General features: G+C 40.8%; 1 protein-coding gene across 5 annotated transcripts in view; it reads right to left on the bottom strand.

Annotated features, from left to right (window-relative positions):
• Nucleotides 1-27,558, bottom strand: part of LOC309476989 (uncharacterized protein) — a 423,389-nt gene that overhangs the window by 305,174 nt on the left and 90,657 nt on the right. For 2 of the 5 annotated variants that reach the window (XM_082140142.1, XM_082140140.1), the window contains exons 1-2: nucleotides 16,074-16,235; nucleotides 15,247-15,441 (exon numbers count right to left, since the gene is read on the bottom strand). In XM_082140142.1, coding sequence (XP_081996268.1) covers nucleotides 15,247-15,441; nucleotides 16,074-16,101 — 223 coding nt within the window. In that variant the 5' untranslated portion in view covers nucleotides 16,102-16,235. Of the gene's footprint in view, nucleotides 1-14,363; nucleotides 14,597-14,688; nucleotides 14,743-15,246; nucleotides 15,442-16,073; nucleotides 16,236-27,558 lie in introns of those variants that run through there. The other 3 variants (XR_014198444.1, XM_082140141.1, XR_014198443.1) reach the window with 3 other exon arrangements.

Here is a 27,558-nt window from a genome sequence, read left to right as displayed (position 1 = left end):
GTATCACAGTGTGGTATGGGAATAGCTCAAGTCACGACTGCAAATCACTTCAGAGAGTTGTGCGCTTAGCTGAGCGCATCTCTGGGTCTTCTCTTCCCCCCCTGCAAGACATTTACCCCAAGCGCTGCAAGAGCAGAGCCAACAAAATTATTAAGGACTTCAACCACCCACATAACTGTCTCTTCAACTTGCTGCCATCAGGTAAGCGCTACCGCAGCGTGAGGTCTAAAACAGAGAGACTTAGGAGAAGCTTCTTCCCTCAGGCCATCAGGCTCCTAAACTCGGCCTCCTAGCATTATCTGCACTCTGGACATTAATACCTGCACTCTGGACATCATACCTGCACTCAGGACATTAATACCTGCACTCAGCACTGACTGCTCTTTATTGTAATGCAGCTACAAATCTGCATCCTTGCACTTTACACTGCTGCTATGTAACTACCTCATTACTATTGTCTGTACATTTCTGTAAATATTCTCAGTTAGCTTACAGATTTTTATTTAATCATTTTAATTTTTTTATTTAATTTTTATTTTTTATTATTAGAATTTTATCTTATATTGCTTAAATTGTTAATTATTTTTAGTGTTTTATAACATTGCACCATCTTGGAGTTCACCCTATTTACATTTCACTACTGGTTGTATATTTTGTATATAACTGTGTATGTGACAAATAAAAATCTTGAATCTTGAATCTTGAATCTTGAAAATGAGCAAGCATCCCAGAACATTTTGTGAATGATTTACTGTCTTGTGTAATGTCTTTTAATAATATTATGTTGGTGCTGTCACCTATACCATGTTTGGTCTCTATAAAGTTGTTCTTTAAAAATTGAAATGATTGTGTACATGATATGTTCAGCAGGCCTCGAGTCACAACAGCCATGTGCTCATCCAGGAGAGAGAGGACTCTCTCAACCACAACAGCATCAAGGACAACCTCAGGAGTTCAACATCTTCATTCAATGCAGAAGAAGTCCATCGCAACTCCCACCATTTGCTCTGCGTGTCCTCTCTGGCCTACAATCTGCACTCCAGCCATGAGCTCATGGAGAGAGAGAAAACCTTCAACCAGAACAGAGTCAAACAAGCCACTCAAGTTCATCATATCTTCTTCATCCAACGAAGAAGAAATCGATTGCAACTTCAAAGTTTGACACTCACCGAATTATCAACATCCTTTTCCAACCACTTCAAGAATTGTGTCGACTGCACAGACCATGCAAGTATCAATTTAATGAGGTGCTCTGAAAATGATAAGTTGATGGTTCTTTTCATAGTTAAATAGATCTTTTCCATAGTTCCATTTCCTGCTTCCAGTTCCATATCACTCACCATTTTACCTATGCATGTATGTGTGTATGTTTGATTAGTGAAGTTATGTTTGTGATTTAGTTAATAAAATTTGTGCACAATATGTATTTGGTTCTGATTCTCTGCTTGCAACAAAGTTTACTTTATGGTTTAGATTTTGACTACAGGCTCTTGGTACTGTACAGTAAGAAAATACATTTCCCTCCCCGGAATTGAATATTTCTTAGAATTAATAAACAATTAATGCTGAGTGTTCACAGGACGAACAGGTGGGTTGATTGTAATATGAATTTTACTACATTAAAGCTGCTCTAAGTGATGTTGGGTGACGTCACTTCTTGTTAACGTTTAAAGTATTGTCAATCAAAACGGAGGCTAGCTCGACCCTCCCTCCTCCTCATCCGCGCTCTAACCCCCCAAACCACACCCCAAATCATTCTTGTCAGTTATTGGCTGGAACAGTTTGTTGTGTTTCGTGGTGCGGGTTAGCTCAGTTTGTTGTGTTTCGTGGTGCAGGTTAACTCAGTTTGTTGTGTTTCGTGGTGCGGGTTAGCTCAGTGTGTTGTGTGTCGTGGTGCGGGTTAGCTCAGTTTGTTGTGTTTCGTGGTGCGGGTTAGCTCAGTTTGTTGTGTTTCGTGGTGCGGGTTAACTCAGTGTGTTGTGTGTCGTGGTGCGGGTTAGCTCAGTGTGTTGTGTGTCGTGGTGCGGGTTAGCTCAGTTTGTTGTGTTTCGTGGTGCGGGTTAACTCAGTTTGTTGTGTGTCGTGGTGCGGGTTAGCTCAGTTTGTTGTGTTTCGTGGTGCGGGTTAACTCAGTGTGTTGTGTTTCGTGGTGCGGGTTAACTCAGTGTGTTGTGTTTCGTGGTGCGGGTTAACTCAGTGTGTTGTGTGTCGTGGTGCGGGTTAGCTCAGTGTGTTGTGTTTCGTGGTGCGGGTTAGCTCAGTGTGTTGTGTTTCGTGGTGCGGGTTAGCTCAGTGTGTTGTGTTTCGTGGTGCGGGTTAGCTCAGTGTGTTGTGTTTCGTGGTGCGGGTTAGCTCAGTGTGTTGTGTGTCGTGGTGCGGGTTAGCTCAGTTTGTTGTGTTTCGTGGTGCGGGTTAACTCAGTTTGTTGTGTTTCGTGGTGCGGGTTAACTCAGTGTGTTGTGTTTCGTGGTGCGGGTTAGCTCAGTGTGTTGTGTTTCGTGGTGCGGGTTAACTCAGTTTGTTGTGTTTCGTGGTGCGGGTTAGCTCAGTGTGTTGTGTGTCGTGGTGCGGGTTAGCTCAGTGTGTTGTGTGTCGTGGTGCGGGTTAACTCAGTGTGTTGTGTTTCGTGGTGCGGGTTAACTCAGTGTGTTGTGTTTCGTGGTGCGGGTTAGCTCAGTGTGTTGTGTTTCGTGGTGCGGGTTAACTCAGTTTGTTGTGTTTCGTGGTGCGGGTTAGCTCAGTTTGTTGTGTTTCGTGGTGCGGGTTAACTCAGTGTGTTGTGTTTCGTGGTGCGGGTTAGCTCAGTGTGTTGTGTGTCGTGGTGCGGGTTAGCTCAGTTTGTTGTGTTTCGTGGTGCGGGTTAACTCAGTGTGTTGTGTGTCGTGGTGCGGGTTAACTCAGTTTGTTGTGTTTCGTGGTGCGGGTTAACTCAGTGTGTTGTGTTTCGTGGTGCGGGTTAGCTCAGTGTGTTGTGTTTCGTGGTGCGGGTTAACTCAGTGTATTATGTGTCGTGGTGCGGGTTAGCTCAGTGTGTTGTGTGTCGTGGTGCGGGTTAACTCAGTGTGTTGTGTGTCGTGGTGCGGGTTAGCTCAGTGTGTTGTGTTTCGTGGTGCAGGTTAACTCAGTGTGTTGTGTTTCGTGGTGCGGGTAAGCTCAGTGTGTTGTGTGTCGTGGTGCGGGTTAACTCAGTTTGTTGTGTTTCGTGGTGCGGGTTAACTCAGTTTGTTGTGTTTCGTGGTGCGGGTTAACTCAGTTTGTTGTGTGTCGTGGTGCGGGTTAGCTCAGTGTGTTGTGTTTCGTGGTGCGGGTTAACTAATTTTGTTGTGTTTCGTGGTGCGGGTTAACTCAGTTTGTTGTGTTTCGTGGTGCGGGTTAACTCAGTTTGTTGTGTTTCGTGGTGCGGGTTAGCTCAGTGTGTTGTGTTTCGTGGTGCGGGTTAGCTCAGTGTGTTGTGTGTCGTGGTGCGGGTTAGCTCAGTGTGTTGTGTTTCGTGGTGCGGGTTAACTCAGTTTGTTGTGTTTCGTGGTGCGGGTTAACTCAGTGTGTTGTGTGTCGTGGTGCGGGTTAACTCAGTTTGTTGTGTTTCGTGGTGCGGGTTAACTCAGTGTGTTGTGTGTCGTGGTGCGGGTTAACTCAGTTTGTTGTGTTTCATGGTGCGGGTTAACTCAGTTTGTTGTGTTTCGTGGTGCGGGTTAACTCAGTGTGTTGTGTGTCGTGGTGCAGGTTAACTCAGTTTGTTGTGTTTCGTGGTGCGGGTTAACTCAGTGTGTTGTGTGTCGTGGTGCAGGTTAACTCAGTGTGTTGTGTGTCGTGGTGCGGGTTAGCTCAGTGTGTTGTGTGTCGTGGTGCGGGTTAGCTCAGTGTGTTGTGTGTCGTGGTGCGGGTTAGCTCAGTGTGTTGTGTGTCGTGGTGCGGGTTAGCTCAGTTTGTTGTGTGTCGTGGTGCGGGTTAACTCAGTTTGTTGTGTTTCGTGGTGCGGGTTAACTCAGTTTGTTGTGTTTCGTGGTGCGGGTTAGCTCAGTGTGTTGTGTTTCGTGGTGCGGGTTAGCTCAGTGTGTTGTGTGTCGTGGTGTGGGTTAGCTCAGTGTGTTGTGTTTCGTGGTGCGGGTTAGCTCAGTGTGTTGTGTGTCGTGGTGCGGGTTAGCTCAGTGTGTTGTGTGTCGTGGTGCGGGTTAACTCAGTGTGTTGTGTGTCGTGGTGCGGGTTAGCTCAGTTTGTTGTGTTTCGTGGTGCGGGTTAGCTCAGTGTGTTTTGTGTCGTGGTGCGGGTTAGCTCAGTGTGTTGTGTGTCGTGGTGCGGGTTAACTCAGTGTGTTGTGTTTCGTGGTGCGGGTTAACTCAGTGTGTTGTGTGTCGTGGTGCGGGTTAGCTCAGTGTGTTGTGTTTCGTGGTGCGGGTTAACTCAGTTTGTTGTGTGTCGTGGTGCGGGTTAACTCAGTGTGTTGTGTGTCGTGGTGCGGGTTAGCTCAGTTTGTTGTGTTTCGTGGTGCGGGTTAACTCAGTGTGTTGTGTGTCGTGGTGCGGGTTAACTCAGTGTGTTGTGTGTCGTGGTGCGGGTTAGCTCAGTGTGTTGTGTGTCGTGGTGCGGGTTAGCTCAGTGTGTTGTGTGTCGTGGTGCGGGTTAGCTCAGTGTGTTGTGTGTCGTGGTGCGGGTTAACTCAGTGTGTTGTGTGTCGTGGTGCGGGTTAGCTCAGTGTGTTGTGTGTCGTGGTGCGGGTTAGCTCAGTGTGTTGTGTGTCGTGGTGCGGGTTAGCTCAGTGTGTTGTGTGTCGTGGTGCGGGTGAGCTCAGTGTGTTGTGTGTCGTGGTGCGGGATAGCTCAGTGTGTTGTGTGTCGTGGTGCGGGTTAGCTCAGTGTGTTGTGTGTCGTGGTGCGGGTTAGCTCAGTGTGTTGTGTGTCGTGGTGCGGGTTAACTCAGTGTGTTGTGTGTCGTGGTGCGGGTTAGCTCAGTGTGTTGTGTGTCGTGGTGCGGGTTAGCTCAGTGTGTTGTGTGTCGTGGTGCGGGTTAGCTCAGTGTGTTGTGTGTCGTGGTGCGGGTTAACTCAGTGTGTTGTGTGTCGTGGTGCGGGTTAGCTCAGTGTGTTGTGTGTCGTGGTGCGGGTTAGCTCAGTGTGTTGTGTGTCGTGGTGTGGGTTAGCTCAGTGTGTTGTGTGTCGTGGTGTGGGTTAGCTCAGTGTGTTGTGTTTCGTGGTGCGGGTTAGCTCAGTGTGTTGTGTGTCGTGGTGCGGGTTAGCTCAGTGTGTTGTTTGTCGTGGTGCGGGTGAGCTCAGTGTGTTGTGTTTCGTGGTGCGGGGTTAGCTCAGTGTGTTGTGTGTCGCGGTGTGGGTTAACTCAGTGTGTTGTGTTTCGTGGTGTGGGTTAGCTCAGTGTGTTGTGTTTCGTGGTGCGGGTTAGCTCAGTGTGTTGTGTGTCGTGGTGCGGGTTAACGTCTCAGGTTACGACTGTAACCTATGTTCCCTGAGAACAGGGAACGAGACACTACGTCAGAATGACGCTATGGGGAACGCCTCAGGCGTGACAGGTGTCTGAAATCAAATATCAACTCACGGCAATCATGTTGACCGGCGACAGCCCGTGAATCATCAGCTTGATTGATTAACGCGCGACCAGGATGTATAAAAGGGAGCCTTGAAAACATGACAACATCCTATCGTCTGAAGGGACTGTTGCAGGCAGGCCCCGAGGCATGGCAGGAAGACGTAGTGTCTCGTTCCCTGTTCTCAGGGAACATAGGTTACAGTCGTAACCTGAGACGTTCCCTTTCGAAAGGGAACTCTACACTACGTCAGAATGACGCTATGGGGAACGATATACCAACGCCACCATGCTAAGGGGAGTGCATGCCAAATGGCAGTGACAACTGTCAGAACCAGCAAATTCAAATGAAACGCTAGAACCACTCACCCTCAGGTCACACTGGGCTGTCAGTGACAGCACTCCCTACGGTCATAGCCCAAGCTATATGATACCACAGAAAACCTCCAAAAAACAAAGTTTAGTGAAAGGTCTACCTGGGCCTGCTCAAGGGCCTAGGACCACAACTTCACTCTTTAGAAGGGGTCCCTTCTAGGGAATGTGGCTAGGGAACCCGAGGGAACCCCAGCCAGTCACTATTCAGGGGAACGTGCCACCTGAAATGCCACCAGGCAGGCCTGACCTGGTGTCACTACATAGGACACTACAGTCTGGCCACTTCCTGTCTGTCCGAAGACAGAGCCTCTGGACACTCGCCTTTAGGAAGGCATCCAACCCGAGGAACTGCGGAGCAGGCAGTGAACCACTCGGCCCGGATCTCAGAGACGGGATATCCTGGAGAGTATGACTCAGCGTAGTGCTTTACAACCCTTGCCAGCGAGGGGAGTTTCTCTACTCGATCCACGGATCTACCCAGTGTTTGTATTTCAAAACACTGAGGAGGTCTTTGAGGACCTAGGACTGAAATGCGGGATATCCCGGAGAGTATAACTCAGCATAGTGCTTTACAACCCTTGCCAGCGAGGGGAGTTTCTCTACTCGATCCACGGATCTACCCAGTGTTTGTGTTTCAAACCACTGAGGAGGCCTGTGAGGGCCTAAGGAAGTTCATGAGAGTTCACTTACAGAGAGGCCTGGAGAGGCCTACTACCTGTTACCAGAAGACCACCTTAAGTGGAAACTCAAAATATGTTGGAACTAAACTCCAGGGAGGCCTGGAGAGGCCTACAACCTGAAAACCATGCTGAGTGAAAACACATACAGTATGAGTTAGCTCACCTTCAGGAAGGCCTGGTGAGGCCTCTGACCTGATAACCACAACATGTGGGTTAGCTATATTCAGGAAGGCCTGGTGAGGCCTATAACCTGATAACCACTGTATGTGGGTGCTTATACTCAGGAGAGCCTATTGAGGCCTCTGACCCTTTCGGGGGGGACCAAAAATGACCCCCATGCCAGGGAGGCTATCACACTTAATGCTGAAGCCAACAACCTGTTTAGTACCTAAGGGAAGCGGCAGCCTCCACAGGACGACTAGAGAGCAGAGGAAGCCTGCACATTTACACCAACATGGTCTCCAGAACTTATTCTCAAAGTGAAAAGTTAATAATACAGAGCTCAGACAGAGAAAGGCTAAAAACAACTCTCCAATATTGAGAGGGCCCTTATTCTAAACTACTGCCTCAATACCGTTTGCATGAAAGCCTCAGCAGGACGACTCTCGAAAGAGAGGAGGCCTGACATGCTAGAATATAACTACTGCACTCTTTTAGGGAGTGAAGCCGAACTGTATATATGGAGGCCTCAGCAGGATGACTCTCAAAGGAGAGGAAGCCTAACACATTTCTAGCAACCATAATCAGAGCTCAGGAAGCGAAGGGCTTGAAACACCTCCTCAGAGAGGGAGGGCCCACTTCTCAGACTTCAACTCAAATGCTGCTTGCATGGAGGCCTCAACAGGATGACTCTCAAAGAGAGGAATCCTGACACATGCTAGAGTATAATCCAAAAACAGCCAACTGTATATATGGAGGCCTCAACAGGATGACTCTCGAAAGAGAGGAGGCCTGGCACATATATCTAACCACAGACAGCTTAACTATGAATATGGTGGCCTCAGCAGGAAGACTCTCAATGGAGAGGAGGCCTAACACAAATCTCACCATAGAGCTTAACTAAGAATATGGTGGCCTCAGCAGGAAGACTCTCAGTGGAGAGGAGGCCTGACACATATCTAACCATAGACAGCTTAACTATGAATATGGTGGCCTCAGCAGGAAGACTCTCAATGGAGAGGAGGCCTAACACAAATCTCACCATAGAGCTTAACTATGAATATGGTGGCCTCAGCAGGAAGACTCTCAGTGGAGAGGAGGCCTGACATATATCTAACCATAGACAGCTTAACTATGAATATGGTGGCCTCAGCAGGAAGACTCTCAGTGGAGAGGAGGCCCGACACATATCTAACCACAGACAGCTTAACTGTGTATATGGAGGCCTCAGCAGGAAGACTCTCAATGGAGAGGAGGCCTAACACAAATCTCACCATAGAGCTTAACTATGAATATGGTGGCCTCAGCAGGAAGACTCTCAGTGGAGAGGAGGCCTGACACATATCTAACCATAGACAGCTTAACTATGAATATGGTGACCTCAGCAGGAAGACTCTCAGTGGAGAGGAGGCCTGACACATATCTAACCACAGACAGCTTAACTATGAATATGGTAGCCTCAGCAGGAAGACTCTCAATGGAGAGGAGGCCTGACACATATCTAACCATAGACAGCTTAACTATGTATATGGTGGCCTCAGCAGGAAGACTCTCAGTGGAGAGGAGGCCTGACACATATCTAACCATAGACAGCTTAGATATGTATATGGTGGCCTCAGCAGGAAGACTCTCAATGGAGAGGAGGCCTGACACATATCTAACCATAGACAGCCTAACTATGTATATGGTGGCCTCAGCAGGAAGACTCTCAGTGGAGAGGAGGCCTGACACATATCTGACCATAGACAGCTTAGATATGTATATGGTGGCCTCAGCAGGAAGACTCTCAATGGAGAGGAGGCCTAACACATATCTAACCATAGACAGCTTAACTATGAATATGGAGGCCTCAGCAGGAAGACTCTCAGTGGAGAGGAGGCCTGACACACATCCTTATGATGGCCACTGTATATATGGAGGCCTCAACAGAATTACTCTCGAAGGAGAGGAGGCCTAACACATATAGCTAGGCCACTTCTAAAACTCCATCTACAAAGCTGTTGGCATGGAGGCCTCAACAGGATGACTCTTGAATAAGAGGAGGCCTAACACATATGACTGTATATATATGGAGGTCTCAGCAGGATGACTCTTAATGGAGAGGAAACCAACACACATACCTATGATAACTAGCTTATTTACTACCAGAGCTCAGGGAGCGAAGGGCCTAAAGCACCTTCCCCAGAGAGGGAGGGGCCACCTCTCAGCTCCACCTGCAAAGCTGGTTGCATGGGGCCTTTATAGGATGACTCTCAAGGGAGAAGCGGCCTACCACATGCTACAGACTTAACTATGTATACGGAGGCTTCAACAGGATGACTCTCTAAGGAGAGGAGGCCTGGCACATATATCAGAGCTTCAAGGAGTGAAGGGCCTGAATCACCTCCCCAGAGGGGGAGGGGCCACTTCTAAGACTCTACCTGCAACATCTGTACACATGGAAGCCTCAGCAGGATGACTCTCGAAGGAGAGGAGGCCTGACAGATAGTAGGACCATCAGAGCTCATGGAGTGAAGGGCCTAAGGCACCCCCTCAGAGAGGGAGGGGCCACTCCTCAACTCCGACTGTAATGCTCTTTGCATGGAGGCCTCAGCAGGATAACTCTCGAAGGAGAGGAAGCCTGACACATGCTAGAGTACAGACCAAAACTGCCGAACTATATAGTTGGAACATGTATTTATGGAGGCCTCAGCAGAATGACTCTCCAAGGAGAGGAGGCCTGCCACAGGATGTGGGAGTTCATATTCAGGAAGGCCTGGTGAAGCCTCTGACCTGATAACCTGAACACCACATAATTTTTTTTTTTTTTTTTTGGAAAATACTCCTTGACAGTCACTCTATACAGGAGACGCGGTCTGTAAGAGAAACAAACAAAAGAAAATGTTATTTGCGCACAAAAACATTTTACAAAAAGACCAGACAGTACACCTGCAGTGTATCATTCTAATTCCTCAGAATTAAATGCAGCCAAAAACACTGGATAAGTGAAACACGGTCTGGATGGTAGGCTGAATTAAAATATCTAACTTCTTAAAGTCAGATAAAATTCCATCATTTTAATTCCATAGAATTAAATGCAGCCATAATCACCAGACAATACTGTTTTAATTATTATTATTATTATTTATGGTCTCATAATCTACACACTGCCTAGGCAAACGCGAGATACGAGCCGTAAAATATATTTGGCTTTCATCCCTCGAGAAGAAAGTCAACAGGTGCTAGGTTGAAACATCCGAAAGTGCACGGATGCACGCGCGCAGAGATATTTTCAATGAACACTGCCAGCACCCTCAGGAGCTGGCTGTGAATGCCTCGCACCCAACAGTATTATTTCACAGATCGCGTGCACCATAGGGCTCAAATGCTGACCCTCCTCCCTCGAAAAAAAGGGTCAGACGAGAGCGGAGCGTTTCTTCAAATGAAACACGCTCACAGTTTGCACAAGAGGCTCTCTCGAGAGCCGTGCGTGCTCTTAATGCCTCTTCAAAGCGATATTCTCTTAAACAGACAAACAGTCCCTGAAGACGAAAAGATGTTGTCATGTTTTCAAGGCTCCCTTTTATACATCCTGGTTGCGCGTTAATCAATCAAGCTGATGATTCACGGGCTGTCGCCGGTCAACATGATTGCCGTGAGTTGATATTTGATTTCAGACACCTGTCACGCCTGAGGCGTTCCCCATAGCGTCATTCTGACGTAGTGTAGAGTTCCCTTTCGAAAGGGAACTCAGTGTGTTGTGTTTCGTGGTGCGGGTTAACTCAGTGTGTTGTGTGTCGTGGTGCGGGTTAACTCAGTGTGTTGTGTGTCGTGGTGCGGGTTAGCTCAGTGTGTTGTGTTTCGTGGTGCGGGTTAACTCAGTGTGTTGTGTGTCGTGGTGCGGGTTAACTCAGTGTGTTGTGTGTCGTGGTGCGGGTTAGCTCAGTGTGTTGTGTTTCGTGGTGCGGGTTAGCTCAGTGTGTTGTGTGTCGTGGTGCGGGTTAGCTCAGTGTGTTGTGTGTCGTGGTGCGGGTTAACTCAGTGTGTTGTGTGTCATGGTGCGGGTTAACTCAGTGTGTTGTGTGTCGTGGTGCGGGTTAGCTCAGTGTGTTGTGTGTCGTGGTGCGGGTTAGCTCAGTGTGTTGTGTGTCGTGGTGCGGGTTAGCTCAGTGTGTTGTGTGTCGTGGTGCGGGTTAGCTCAGTGTGTTGTGTGTCGTGGTGCGGGTTAACTCAGTTTGTTGTGTTTCGTGGTGCGGGTTAACTCAGTTTGTTGTGTGTCGTGGTGCGGGTTAGCTCAGTGTGTTTTTGTTGCTGTTTGTGGAGCCTGAGGTTTCTGCAGAGACCGCGTGTCTTTACAGTGTGTTCAGGGGACAGGCAGCTAGCGGATGGAGAGGAGATGTTTGCTGGATGTGACAAAAAATGTTTTGGCCTAAAAAACAGTGTGACATCGCCTGTGTGACATCGCTTAGAGCACCTTTAAAGGAGCTGTATGTAAGAAATGTATTTCAATTAATCATAAAATGGCCCTGATATGTCACTAGACATTAAGAAATCATAAGATACACCGCTCTACAGTAATTTGAAAGTGATTGCAGTACCAGTTTTGGCCACAATCTTACATATGGCTCCTTTAAGTTAATTATATTAACTGATCCAAATATTCATAATCAATTATAACCAGTTATTATTGATTATTAATATTTCATAGAGCTAATTCATTACACTTGTCATGTTTCGGTTCTTTTGCATACAATAGAACATATGAAACAAAATCATAAAACATAGTGTTTCAACAGCAGTGGTTTTGAGGAGTTCATCATGTCTGATCTTGTTCAGAAGCACCAGCACTATTATCAGTCATAACTGATCTCTGATTATTAAAAGCTTCATTGATGAAAAAATTTTTTTCTCACTGAGCTTTGGCCATAGAAAAACACAAAATACAACAAGAAAATATACAAACTGTTTCAGTAAACACATATTCATATTTATTTGTACATGAAGTGTAACCAATGTTGTTCTTGCGTTCAGTTGTACAGATTCATTACGGTGAAATTCATTCTAAAAAAAAAATATTTCATTCCAGTTCATATTTCTGTATTTTCTCAAACTTATTCTACATTGTGTTCTAATATTAAATTATTATCAGTGTTAAATCATACAGTTCTGTAAAGCTTCATTACAGAGATTAATTCAAAATATGTATAATATGAAAAAACATTGAATTTAATGCTGGTTAGACAAATATTCACACAACTAAAGAGAAAACAGTTTCTGTCAATATCACGTGTCACAGGAACTCTCTGTATATGATGTGTGAGTCTCACCTCATCCGTGAAACACGAATCACTTTAAACCAAAACTTCCTATGCTGTGTATAAGCAAACAAGCATGAGCTGAGTCAACCTGCACTTTCTCAAACAGGCGTTGGAAACCGCAAACTTGACATCAGTGTAAGGGTGGATCTCCTGCAGTGGTTCAGTCTACAAGACTGCCGGATGACTAAAGAAACGTTATTAGCAAGATGGTAGAAAACTGCACACATTTCTTGTCTATTCCACCCACTGTTACTGATACCAACGATGGAAATAAGTGCAGTTACAAGAGCTTAATATGTGGGAGAGCGTTGCTATAGAGAGTGACGATATTGTATTGCAATTTGTAGCACTTCAAAGTTAATACCAAATCAAAACTAGTTAGCACATTAGTTGTATTTGAAAAGATTTAATGACACAATATGGTTATGGTTACACTTAAAATAGTTACAAAATAGATAAATGAGATGATGATAACTTATATTATTAATTGGACCCAGCATATATGAAAATGTTACCTGAGAGAGAGAGAGAGAGAGAGAGAGAGAGAGAGAGAGAGAGAGAGAGTGAGGAGGAGGTAAAGAGAGAGAGAGAGAGAGAGAGAGAGAGAGAGAGAGTGAGAGTGAGAGTGAGAGAGTGAGGAGGAGGTAAAGAGAGAGAGAGAGAGAGAGAGAGACCCAAGAAAGGGACCCAGAGAAGAAGAGAGCCAGAGCAACAGTTTCAATCTTCTTTTATCCTTTTCCAACCATGTGACTAAAACCCAAATGTGAGACATTCAAACTGACCAATCAGATAATTACACTTCCCCCACTGTACTAAAGGTGTGCCGTTCATCAACCCCCAAAGTACAAACATCTCTACAGGCCTTGATCACTATCAGAAACCTGGTGGAAAGAGAGGGTGGAGAACAGTAAAGCAAATATCTTTGTTCATTTAAAATATCTTGGATTATTTTCAATCCTACATCAGTGTCACAACAGCAAACAGACCAGTGGTGTAGTCTAGTTATTTTAGTCACACACACACACACACACACACACACACACACACACACACACACACACACACACACACACACACACACACACACACACACACACACACACACACACACACACACACACACACACACACAGAGAGAAAAAGAACTGTGTATTGTTTCACTTTGATAGAACATTCCATTCCCTGTTTATTTGGTGTCCAAGAAGATTGTAATAGTTGAAACCTCATAAGCTCATCTCTTTAATTTTGGATGTTGAAATGTTAGATAAAAAAACAAACAAACAAAACCTTAAAAGAAACATAAAACCATAATTTTCATATAGAAAATATTGTATAATTACATGTCAGCATACTCACAGTTTGAAAATGACTTGTACAATATTTGTATTATATTTTAGTCTGAAGCTTTGTCTGGATCACCCACCACAGTTTGTGTTCTGACTCACAGAGATTACAGCAAGATTAGATTTCTTGAGCATTGCATGTTTTAAGCCTTACCTATTTAAATACTGAAGCGCAAGTAGACTGGATTATACCCGCATCTGTGCAAATATTTCCATTTTGCTGTCAGGAGTGAATCTTCACTAAACTTTACAGATTTCCATAAACGAAAAAAAATATTTTTTGTTGAACAATAAATGTAACATATGTAGAATTTCAATATACATAACATAATTATTTATACAGAATTATTATATTTATTTTATAAAAGTGCACTGATTGGAGAGGCTTGTGTTGTTCAATACATGTTTAATTAAAGCCATTTTCTGTATCACTTCTTATTAACTGTTAGATTTTATGAGATGAAGCCAGAGACACCACATCCAACCCAGAGATCAATCCAACACAGTTATTTTACATGAGAGAAGAGATTTAGGGCAACGGCGGTAAAAATGCCCATGCCAACAGCACACGCCGGCCGCACCGACAGCACCTAGAACAGCTGCCCGACCCAGACCATTTATATTTGATAAAATATGCACATTATAAATATTTATATGTAATGTTTTCTGAAATGTTATTTATATAGGCGAAGAGAGGGAAGTAAGACAAATAGTTTTATAATATCAATACCAATACCACCATCCCTACTACCACCTTCACCCACAAAAATAAATAGCAATAATATGCAGATTTTATATAGATAATAAATGAAAAGAAGTATAGCTTATCGAATATTATTTATATATAAGACATCTATCCATAGATAATTGTAGAATGATGTATTCAATAGTACTCATGTGAACATGTTAACATTGATCTCGCTTGCTGATTTTTATCAAGGATCAAGTACAAATATTAACACACAAAACTAACAGTTTAGATAATTTTTGTATTTATTATTTTTTACAAGAAGTTTGGAACATGTTTACAAATCTGTAGGAGAGAATAAAGTACATCCAAACATGTAATATTTACATATAAAATCCATTCATACACATTCATCTTATATACAGTAACACTGCATGTCTGAACCATGAACTTATTATTTGTTGAAAAAGGAACATGATGGAGAATATTTATCAGGTTAGATGAATCACACTGATGCTTTCTGAAAGGAGAAATACAGAAATATAACACAAAGATCAATATAACATCAGATTTCTGCTTCAGTTTTCACTGTATATGATGTGTGTGTCTCACCTTTTTTGTGACTCAAAATTAAAACATCACAATGAATCGGTGAAACATGAGAAACTGTGAATGAAGAACATGAACATCAGATTATAGCAATTCCTCCTCAAACAATTAATAAATCAGTGTCACTGATGGAAAGAGGCTGTGGGTGGGGCTGTGTGTGTGTGTGTGTGTGTGTGTGTGTGTGTGTGTGTGTGTGTGTGTGTGTGTGTGTGTGTGTGTGCTGGTGTGGCTATAGTGCCAGGGCTGGATTGTCCCCCAGTCCGCCCCTGCCAGTCGCTGTTCTAGCCAGAGCAAGTGGATGTTGCAGTGGAGGTAAAAGTCAAAGCTGAAGTACGCTAATGTCAAATTTACATAATTGTGTTTGTGATGTATTTCTGTTATAGGTCTTCAGCTATTTTTATGTTAGAATTTACATTGTGAAAAACAAGGTTGTGTTCCATATTGTGGTGTTCAGCAATTTTAACATAGTATCGTCATCATATCAGTGTAGATGTAGATGGACCAAAATAAAACCATATGATGAAATATGACAGTTTGATATTAAACATCATAAATACTCACAGTTTGGTTTTCCGCTATTAATGCTGTTTTTTCTGACTAGACTCGTGCTTTTCTGTTTTGGTTCATTAGATTGTAACGTTTTGTCCTTTTTGTTCCCCATTCTTCTCTCTCTCTCTTGTCCACATGTGTAATTATCCTGTAGTTTGTGAAGCTTTCCATGTTGTAATTTATCATATATTCTGACTTTGGTAATATCTGTTCAAGAGAATACAGTAGTTCAGTTCAGAGTGTTTGGCATCAGTTTGACATCAGTTAATGATTGTTGAGCAATACAGGTTTACATTTCAGTTTAACAATAGAGACATAAATGTCTGGATATCTTTGTCTATGGAAAAGTCGGTAACACTTTATTTTACAGTGTCCTTGTTACATATGTTACATGTACTTACCATAGTAATAACAGTCAATTATGCATAATTACATGCAACTCACCCTAAACCAAACCCTAACCCTATAGTAGATATACATGTAGTTGCTTAATATTACACAGTGCTTAAAAAGATCTAAAACTACAGATTGGTGTCTATTGGTGAATTTAAAGGCATCATAAAGACAGTGGTAATGAAGGCTTGTGATGGTTTTTGTTGAGAGGATACTATGTTCTAATATAGTATTATTATTATTATTATTATTATTAATGTTGTCTTCCTGTATGGCTGCTACCTTGGCCAGGTCTCTCTTGTAAAATATTACTATATTACTTCCTGGTAAAATAAAGGTAAATAAAATAATAAATATATAATTACACTGTAACAATAACACCTTAAAATATAGAGTGACCGAAAAATCTCTTTAGAGAACAGTTAAAGATGAAGTGTTTTAATTACCTTGTGATGAGCAGAAGAGAGGACACATCCAGCGCAGCGCTGAGAGATCAGACAGATCAGCTTTTAGTGTGAAGGTTAAACTCCTCCTCTGGTAATACTGATCAGACTGATCAGTTTCAGAATTACACACAGTCTAAGTTACTGAAACCACAAACACTTCACCTCGATACTTCCTGTGAACCGATTTGACTTCACAGAATCTCACAGTGAAATGAGTTTCTTCCCGCCATCTCTCCTGAGATCATCACAACTTTTGAAATAAATGCTGAAGGTATTTACTGAACAACACAACCTTAAACCAAAAAGGCACTTAAAACAACAACAAATAAATCTCTCTATATTTCTCCTCTGCTCTTGCTGGTCTCCTAATAGCTTTCTAATAAACCTGATATTATACATATTGTGGCTTTGTGGCAAATTACTTGTGATATTCCTCATTTGTAAGTGGATAAAAGCACCTGCTAAATTAATAAATGTAAATCTACAGTACAGTGTATTTGGAGTATTTTGTCTGTGTTGTGTTTTTATTTAGTATTTCATTGTATTTGTTTTATTCATATAAATACAGTGTGTTTTTAGTTTTGTGAATTATGACTAACTTATCTACAGTAAATATTGAATTATTTCTCCTGTTTTAAGATATAACCAGATGCAGCAATAGGAGATCGAGACCCATTTGCTTATAGAGTCAATAATGTCAATAATGATTTCATATTTCAGGTCATCATGTCAAGAATCTCCCATTCAGTTATCAACTGCAAATAAAAAATATAGTTGCAAGCAGAAATTAACGGGGTTCAAGCATTTAAGACCGTCAAGCTATGCTGTTGGGCTATAGTGCACCACTATAGTTGTTTTTTCTTTGAGAAAAATATGGTTTTAAAAATATGTTTATCAGCCAATGCTGGATAATGATGAAGATTAAAAAGATGTATTGTCCCTCTTGTGGACAACAGTAGTATTAAAGGCTTCATCTTCAGTTTAAATGTTTGATAGAATGTACTGTGACTGTGAGCATCAGAAATCTTTGAAACCTGACACGTTTCTTCAAAATCAGTTGTTCTCCATATCTACACAGCTTTGTGAAGTTTCTACTTTGTGCACACAATATATAGACATGTTACTCACAATGGGCCATACCAGAAATATATCCAAAATTGTATCTGCTAAACGGTTTCATCGATCGAAATAGTCAACTTATCTTCAGATCATCAGTCATAAAGCTGAGTAAACACTGACCACAGACACGAAGACGAGCCTTTAATTCCCCCGAGCTGATTGTGAGAATCGCCACAGTCATCCTGTTCTCAGGCCAGTTCAAGCTTGACGTGTCACACAGCAGTGATATCAGTGATATATAAGTGCCTGAGATGTTTACTTATTTTTAATTAGTCTTCCCATTAAACACAAAATTTTCTTCATTCACGAACGCACATGAAAACAAAAGGTGGGATTTGTCGCATTGAGGTTAGACTAAAACTAGAGCTCAAAACATTTTTGTAAACTGAAATAAAATTTCAACATAAATAATAATACATTTTATTTATAATGCGCTTTTCTCACACCCAAATCGCTAACAAATTAATAGAAAAACAAAAAACAAACAAAAAAAAAACATAATATAATAAGTAGCTAATTGTAAGTGCTGAAAATGTTTGTCTTTTATTTTGTATTTTGCGTGTACATTTCCAGGTGGTTTGGTCACATGGGTATACACTGTAAAAAAAAATCCTAATTTTACAGAAAATAACTGTGATTTTTTGACGATCATTTTCTTTAATTTTAAATTGTACTCAAAACACTGTAAAATTACAAATAATATCTGTAAAATAAAAATTCAGCTGTTATTTTAGGTATTGTGACATTAATGACAAATTACAGTAATTCACATGTTTTATAGGCCTACAGAAAAATGATTGTATTTTTCATACAGTATTTTTTCTGTTTTCTTAAATTACATAAAAATGTATGTAAAATTACATATATAATCTGTAATTTAACAGAAACAAAACAGTTAAATGATAAAATGGTCAAATCCTGAATAATCACGATCAAATACCTTCATTGTAAAAAAAAATCGTAAAAAAAGGGTCAAATGACTGGCAGCTGCGGCTGCCAAACAAAAACCTTAAAATTAAAGTAAAATATGCTAATTAAAAAAAACGAAAAAACACTGTTATTTCACAGGTATTTCCTGCATTATTATGGTCAAATACCTTCATTGTTAAAAAATCGTAAAAAAAGGGTCAAATGACTGGCAGCTGCGGCTGCCAAACAAAAACCCTAAAATTAAAGTATAATATGCTAATTTAAATAAAGTGTAAAAAACTTTAAAATAAATTTGATGTCACCATGATTGAGATCAGCGTCTGCTTTAGTTGGGCTCATCATGACCCCTCAGTTTTTCACTTTTGTTTTTTCCTGGCTGCTTTAACTGTGTGTTTGATACACGTTTATTATAGCAATAAATGCAGGAGAAAATATCAGATGATCTTGGTCATTCATTGATGATGTTAAAGTCATCATATGATGATCTGATTCACTGATGTATCAGTCAAACCTCTGAATATATTAGCTTAGATTACATAATATGTAGATGGAATTTAGCTTTATGCACAGTCTATAATTAATATCGTAATTTTTCACATAACCCTTGAAATATTGTGGCATCAGTATTATAACAATCTGAAAAAAAAAAGATATATATTGTACAGAAAAAGTTTTGAGCTGGTTCATTTTATTAGTAGTATAGAGACATCAAGAATCAACATATGAATCTCAACAATGGTGACAACCAACAAAGCCTTTTTGTAACTTTATAGTAATTCAGATTTTTTTTCATTGTCACCATTGTTGTGATTCATACGCGGATTCTTGATGTCTGAGTGAGTCTATATGATCCTGTCAAACATTTTCTGTATAATGACATAAAATCTGAGTATCACAGCATTACAGGATCTTCTATAGCAGTTTTATCATGCAAAATGAACAACTAATATTTAACGATTTAAAATCTATTTCACTTTAGGTGGTATTAATAAAGCAGGACACTTCATGATGACTATTATCACTAAAATGTGACCAACATCATCTGATCTGAGTTTCTCTTGGATTGCTACAATTACAAATATGCATCAGAGACATACAGTTAATGCAGCCAGAGAAACATTAAAGTTAAAGCTGCCGTCGGCAAGTCTGGCAGATTGGGTCGATTAGCCAAAATTTTGAATGTTTACAACTCTCATGCCCCTCCCCACTACCAGCGAGCACCCTCCCATCGAGGTCGTGCTCGTCAGTGCGTCACTGTGCGTGTGTACCTGATTTTCTGTGAACGCGTCCGTCTCTTCAGCATCTATCAACACCATGGACTCGGAGGTAGGCTGCCCTGGCTAATCTATCCATAGATAGCAATAACCGAGGAATTGGAAGCTTGTTAGTAGATTTTCTCTCCGCCATCACGCTTCATGCAATCTCCAGGCGAACTTCAGGCATGGCGTGTGCATGTGATATTAACGTGCGCGAGTGAGGGGGATCTGTGGCGTGTGCACGACCTGTGATTGACAGTCAGATCTCACACCCCCCTGCGCTGATTGGACCTGATGAAGCGGGAGCACTGGGTTTTTGCAAAACAAATAACACGCTCCAGGTGGAGTTAGAAGCTCGGGTTTTTTTCTAAAATCACCTTATTTATGTTGTTCTGTCGGATTATAGTGTCGATTACACTGAATATGATCAAAAAATTTTTGCCGACGGCAGCTTTAATCACTAAAAGTTCAAGAGCCCAAATAAAGCAAACACTGATCTCCATCATGGTGACATCAAACTTTATTCTTTTCAATAAAACTTCAACTTCTAAACCTCTGTTAATTCTCATTAAGAATGTTAGTATGAAAGAAATAAAGTCTGGATTGTAATAAGTGAAGATGCTGAGCTCCTGAGAGATCTGGTAGTGTTTAATGTTCTGATGGGGTTTAAAGTGTTTCTGTATGGTGTGTTTCGTGTGTCACCATTGTGTTGAAGAGTAGAGCCTGAGCTTCAGTTCAGGATGAGCAAAGAAACACTGATGATATGCTGCATGTTGCTTTATTTAACAGACAGTAACTGTGTAGTTGCTGATGCAGTGACGTATAGTCATGACAAATCATGCATATAATTAACTGCGTGTATTTCAGTAAAAAAATCTGAAAATAAATGTGAAATAACTGTGTTTTAACTGTGTGTTTCTGTTAAAAAAGATTAATGAAGATTTCAGTACAAGTATTTTGCACTTATTTAAATTAGGATATTTTACATTAATTGTACGGTTTTTGTATGGCAGCCGCAGCTGACAGTCATTTGACTGTTATTTTATGGGATTTTTTTTACAATGAAGGTGTTTGATGGTAATAATTCAGGAAATAGCTGTAAAATAACAGTGTTTTTCTGTAAAACATTTAAGGAAAATTTCTGTAAAAGTTTTTTGCACTTCATTTAAATTAGGATATTTTACTTTATTTTTATGGTTTTTGTTTGGCAGCCGCAGCTGACAGTCATTGACCGTTTTTTTACGATTTTATTTTTTACAGTGTAGGTGGACCTGGTAGTGTTTCATGTTTTGTTTAGCCTCTCAGCCTTATGTGTGCGTGTGTGTGTGTGTGTGTGTGTGTGTGTGTGTGTGTGTGTGTGTGTGTGTGTGTGTGTGTGTGTGTGTGTGTGTGTGTGTGTGTGTGTGTGTGTGTGTGTGTGTGTGTGTGTGTGTGTGTGTGTGTGTCCATTGAGCCACTTCACGCGTCCACGACAACATGCGGTGTGCAGAAACAGCCATTTCCAAATTGCAATTATAGTCCCAAAGCTGTGGCACTTTCTGTTGACTAATGGCTCGATTAAGTCACTCCTCCTGTTTCCACTCCAAATTAAAGTAAAGGTCAGTACATAGCAAATGCTTTTTAAAGACAAAATCGTCTGGCTTTTAGTGACGCTTATTTAGAATACTTTTGTATGATTTAGATATTATGTCATTATTATACCCTTAATTGATCACACATTTACAGTTTTAGTTTATCAATTATTATTACGCACAGTTTAATTGAATAAATATATAAAGGTAATATAAATACACTTTAGAATCAATAGATAAAGCTATAAAATGACTACATGTGAGCTTAAATGTTCAATTCTCTCTATACCTTTATCAACTGTATAAACTCACTTCACAACTTTTACTTGCACTGATATAGCAAGAACTTTTCTTTTAATTGTCCTCTTTCATAGACATCTATTTTCTTCTTTCTCTGTAAATTTGTTTAAATTCATAATATTTTTCAATCTCGTAATATTCAGCAGAAGAGAGAGAAGTGAATCGCGCTGCTTCTCTCGTGAGAAATGAATCTCAGTTTCTCTCTTCCTCAGTCTGTGATTGGCTGTTCGCTGCTGATGTCACTCCTTAACTCAGTATAAAGCCTGAGTTAACAGAGAGAGTTGATGATCAGCATCATGGTACCAACAAAGCCTGGTTGGTTTGGTTTGGTTTTGTCAACTCAAACTAATTCTGTAACCCTGAGTGTGTTCAACTTCCATCATGGTACAGGCCCCAGGTGTAAATGCCCGACGGGGATTTACGGGTATTATCCGTCGAGATGGATTTAAAATGACTAAATGTTCAAGTCAATCTGTGTTCATTTTGACCACGAAACATGCGCTGTCACTTTAATTCAGCGTTTGCAGCACAGCAGAAATAGACTCGGTGTGGAAACGATCTCTGCACTGCTGTATACGCAACATGGGTACGGAAAAAAATATGCACCGCATACGAAGTATGTGGACTCAATATGTTTAGACTGGACCACATGTATTTTTAAAGGGAACTGTGAACATCGTTCGCCTCAGAAAATGTGCAAAACTAGTGAAAGGTCAAAAGGGTATTTTGAATATATTTTTTTCTGTAAGCTTATGCTAATAAAGGACGAGGATACGTCTAAAGTTTGACCTTGGCTATATTAGAATGACAGCCCATAGTTATAGGGCGGGTGAATTTCGGGTGAAGACTTTTACATTTTTATGTTATTTTTGCCTTTGGACTTACTGTATGTTGTATCAGTTTGGTTATTTAAGAAATTCATAATAAATAATAATAAAGCAAGATACCCTGTTGAAATATGTGTGATGTGTGGTTTATTTAAACTGCAAAGGTGAAGTATAAATTAAAATGATTGTGACCGATGTGAAGGGGGAGGAGAATTGATACGTGGGTCACGTTTAGTCAATAAAACACTTCTGCATAGAATACACCTGTGTATCCTCGCTCATGACTCCTCTGGAAGCCTCCTCACTCCTCGATCCTCGACTCCTCGCGGTGCAATTAGAGAATTGCAGTAATGGAGATAGCGTGGGTGCTTGGGTGCGGCTGCCCCAGGGTCCCGTCCCAATTAGGGGCCCCTCAAACGCCGCCGATCTTGCGTCACTGGACAGGAACGGGGCCCTCGCCAGGTGACACATTGCACGGGGCCCTGGCAAAGTAACATATTGCAGATTATTAGCTGAAAAAATTAGCTAACGTTGAGATAATCGAGCTCTTGTTATGTAGAGAATAGTTACTGTAGCAACAATGACAATGACATCCGGTCAGCTGCTTTTCAAATTAGTGAATCCTGATCTCGCAAACATATCCTTCGTTGTCTGAGAAGACAAGAGGTCTGTTCACGTCCTGCACTGACGCCCCTAAGTCTGCGTGGACCGTCTTTTTATGACTCACTAGAGGGGGTTTTTATGGCACATGAGCGCATGAGCCCTCTTTAAAACCAACAAGCCGCACCACGCGGTGAGCTTCAAACAAATACATCTGTGTGTAACCCGAGGAGAACACACACACACACACACACACACAAAGACTTTCCTATAAGACACACAGACTCTGAGATTAAAGTCCTACAAAGAACCCAAATCTAATAGCCATTACGAATGTTTTTGATATGTATTTTTATGTGTGTATAATTGGCCAGATAATGTCTGAGGTATCTATGCAACGTTATTATGTTAATCAAATTCACTATGCTAGTGATTATGAGGAAATTATGTAACCCTGATTTTCTGTCATGCAAAAACGTCATTCGAGGTGTCAATGTAATGGAAAAAACATGTCGGAGTCGAATCTTGACTGCAAAGTACAATAATATGCATTTATTCTAGGAAATACAAATATGAATGTTAAATTCGATCTCTCACATGACATAGTCAAAGAAGGCGTTTCTTCACAAACAAAGAAACTTATTTCCCGCTTCAGATCAGCAGATCCGATTTGCTGTTGTCCCAAAAAGAGGGCGTAAGCAGATGTCCTTTAAAAGTAGTGACCCTCTCTCTGACCCTCTCTCTCACCTTCGGCCTCTTCTCCCCCGCGCAACGCTTCTCCAAGGTACATCGGAAAAGGCTCCGGCCTTCTCCCTCGGACAAACACATGTTCGAGTCGTAGCTGCCGTTCTTTGCAACTAAGTTATATATATTTGCCTCTTCCTTCACGGGAGATGAATCTTATTTTCCGGTAAACGTTACATTCAGTGAGCCTTTTAAGCTTCCCGCGACACCGGAAGACGCAGCACCAACAGGACGCAGCACAAACAGGACACCGTCCGCGCTTCCAGCCTCTCAGCATCACATGAACAGAGAACAAACTTGCAAGTATTGACCTCTATAAAGCTGAATCCAGGTGCCTCTTGAAATTAGGTTTGTGTCTGTAATAATTACCAGCTACTTTCTCTCTCTCTTCTTATTTTCTCTCTTTCATTTCATTCACTCTGATCACGTTATTTCTTATGTTCTTGTTTGTTTGTTTTATTGTTTGCATTTTTACGTACGTTCATAGTTGAAGCTCATGTAATCTCTAGTTTGACATTTATTAAAACCCATTCATACTTTGACTGTCTCTGTGTTTGAAAATCCATCTTTATAAAGTCAATGAAATGCAAAAGATCTAATTAAGCTACACGCTCGATATTATAGACTACTTTGAGTAGTTTTAATTAATAAACCCAAAAGTTTTATGTTCACGGCCAGAAGATAAACTTTCTTGGAGTTTGTAAACAGGGATACCCCTTCTTAACTGTGATAATCTTACATTTATTCGCTGGACGAATGACTGATGACTAGACCAGTTACAGAACAAGGTAATCTTGATAATTGATAAAGTAAATGTATATACGATTTATGAATTATGACCATGAGTTATGATTATTAATATTTCCAAATTCCCTATATCCTTGAGCTAATTTGCATTGACCCAGAGTCAGATACAGTTACGTTACATTACGAATAGTTACGAAAATGGAGAGAAAATATAAATCGGGCGCATTAAAAAGAAAAGAACGAGAAGAACGAGATAGTAGGAAAAGTGTGGTAGCATCGTGTGCTCCTCTCACATCGTACTTCTCATCATCATCATCATCATCATCATCCACAACTCAACACTGTTAGATTTATTTGTTCTGGAGGATCGTTAAGCAGACAACAAAATGGTACGAAAAAAAATCGTCTTTAAAAATTTATATTTTAGTTATAAGTCACTCAGTCAGAATGTTATAAATCAGTTGTTTTTCTCAAAGTTTTCATCCCAGTTAAGTTTTCATGTAGCACCTGTAGCCTACATATGGAGTTGTAAACAAACTTTGTGTTCAGTATAAATAATAGTGCCATGTCAATTATATAATGTGGCACTGATTGAGCGCACTTGGCCTGTTCATGAAACATTTTTACTTGACTGGCAAACTGTTTTCTTTGTTCGTCAATACAAACTTGTCAAAAAATGTGGCTTTTCTTTGTGTTTTATTTAACATATAAGCTTACTTGGCTCAACAAGTGACACATTATTATTACATATGCATTCATCAGATATTTTACGGGTTTTTTTACGGTTTAATTTTAAAATGACTTGGTAGCACAGGGTCCCATGATGTCCTTCAAGATGGCTGAGCTCCATCGGTTTCCGGGTCGTAGGATGGAGGACAGAGGAGCGAGGAGATGAGGGCTGCGTTCCAGTCCACTTTTAGACACACACTTGCGAACTTCCCTAAGCACTTCCGAAATGCGTTCCACTTCGTGAAGTGGACGAGGGAAGTTTATATGGACAGACCCTCGTTCCCTCGATTTTGACCGAGGGAGCGAGTCTACTTCATATGTACACTTCAGGCACCTATATGTCCCACAATGCAGTGCGATTGTGACATCCCCACAGAGCTCATCTAATCACCACCACAACAAACAACTCTATGATATATGAATTATATATATATATATATATTTTAAAACAACCCAAACACGCCTATATACATTTGGATGCTGCATTAAACAAATTCTTAAAGGGAAAAATAAATAAATAATAAAATAAACTCCACAGCTGATTCCAAGTGATCAAGGGCTTAGGACGTTCCAGTTCAGCCCATTGCAGTTTCCGCCAGTAGTGGGCACTCGTGCAACGCAAGCAATGACGTACATCTGAGTGAACGAGACGGAGGGAAGTTAGCGAGTGAAGGGCAGGACAATTCTGGACTGGAACGCAGCAGAGGAGGGATATTGAGAATCACCCAAAGTTTCTTCACACTGCAGATGTCACGTGGTTTTGTCTCATGTTCATAGGCTTGTTCGACTTGAACCGGCACTGCACAGACCGATCGGCTTATGACATCAAGGTCCGCGAGTACGATTCAAAAGCATTCAAAGCGCCTGCTCTCTAATCACTCTCGCGGTACTTTGATGTCATAAACCGATCGGTCTGTGCAGCGCCAGGCTGCGTTCCAGTCCAGAATTACCATGCCCTTCACTCGTTAACTTCCTCTGTCTCGTTCACTCGGATAACTACGTCTCCTTCAATTGAAAATAATGGTTAATGCGGTGCTGCGATATACATAAACCTACCAACATTCGTTGCCATAATGGTTGGAATGACTTATTGCGAGAGAAAAAAATTCTGTGTCAGTCGCATAACATCGGTTAATGGAAACGTTGTCATTGCGCAATATTTTTTTTTTTGCGACATTTAGAAAATATTGCAAAAGTTTTGCACAAATCAGTAATGGAAACGCGGCTAGTGTCTCACACTGACCACACAACGTTAATTTGTAACAGCGCCACCTATTGGTCAAAAGTGATAAGCAATTAAATCATATTACAGGTGATTGATTGTATTTGTGATTTTTCAGTCATCTAGACTAAAATAATCTAAATGTTTTTACTCATTGTTGCAGTTGGTCTGATATTCACAGTCATGCTTAACTCATAATGCCTTTTTTTTTTGTGTGTTTGGCCCCTTTAATTGCTGCTTACATCTATATTCTTATCCATTGTTTGCTAGTTAGGAATTAAGAGTTCTGTTGTTTATTCATTCATTTCTGCCAGGTTAATTAGACTTCCTATCACAGGTAGAGATCTTTTGTGTTGTTTTGACCTTACCCGCTACCAAAGACCATTTATGTATAGTCATTTTTTCACTGTACATACATCATCTCTTGCTTATTGTAAACATGTTTCTTTTACTTTGTGTATGAGGTGCTGGGACTGAGGAAGGTTCAAATCTTCTGTCTTGTTACTCTTATTGTATTTAAAAATGGCTCTTCTATGAAATAAGGAAATCCCTAGAAATCTTATGGAAATAAAGATCATAAAACTGGCCAGGTAATTTCCTGAGTCATGACAGAGACACACAGTATTGTTCAGTCAGAAAAGTACAATAAGCTACAATAAAAAGATTTTTTTTTAAATTAAACAAGAAGTTTAGAATAGGTTTATTCAGTTATACAGATGTTACAGTAAAGTTATTTTCATTCCAAAACATTTTATTAAGTAGCTATACTGTATATGAAGCAAAAACACATGATTATGTCAATGATTACTGTAAAACACAGATTCAGATTAGATTCATTCATACTGTATTCATGAAATCCAAATGTGTACTATATAAATACCAGCGTCATGAATCCGATTTTCAACCAGATGGAACTGAATTAAATAATTTGAATGTTCTGGATCTGATTTCTGACCTGTAATGCCTGAATCACAATCATAATCATAATCATAATCATAATCATACACTGTTGGTTCATTGGCCAGAGGAGAACTGAGCGACTGAGTCTGGTTTCTTACAAGGTTTATTTCTCCATTCTGTCACTGATGGAGTTTCGGTTCCTTCACTGTCGCCTTTGGCTTTTGTCTTGTTTAGTTGGAGACATTTAATTTAATATTCAACAATAATATTGATCTCCTGCACTGACAGCATTATATGAGAACTGAACTGAGCTGGACGATGGCATCACGGTTTTCTCCAGAGCGGTTATATATATATATATATATATATATATATATATATATATATATATATATATATATATATATATATATATAATGAACTAAATTAATAAGTAATTAAATGAACCATCACTAAACTTACTTCAGCTGGACTATGACACTATTTTCTTCTAGATCTGCTGTACAGCAGAAACAAACTTTGTTGCATTATTTTCCTGTT

Source organism: Leuciscus leuciscus (assembly GCF_965113295.1).
Source record: "Leuciscus leuciscus genome assembly, chromosome: 16".
In the NCBI taxonomy this organism is placed as follows: domain Eukaryota; kingdom Metazoa; phylum Chordata; class Actinopteri; order Cypriniformes; family Leuciscidae; genus Leuciscus; species Leuciscus leuciscus.
This window is presented reverse-complemented; position numbering and strand designations above follow the sequence as displayed.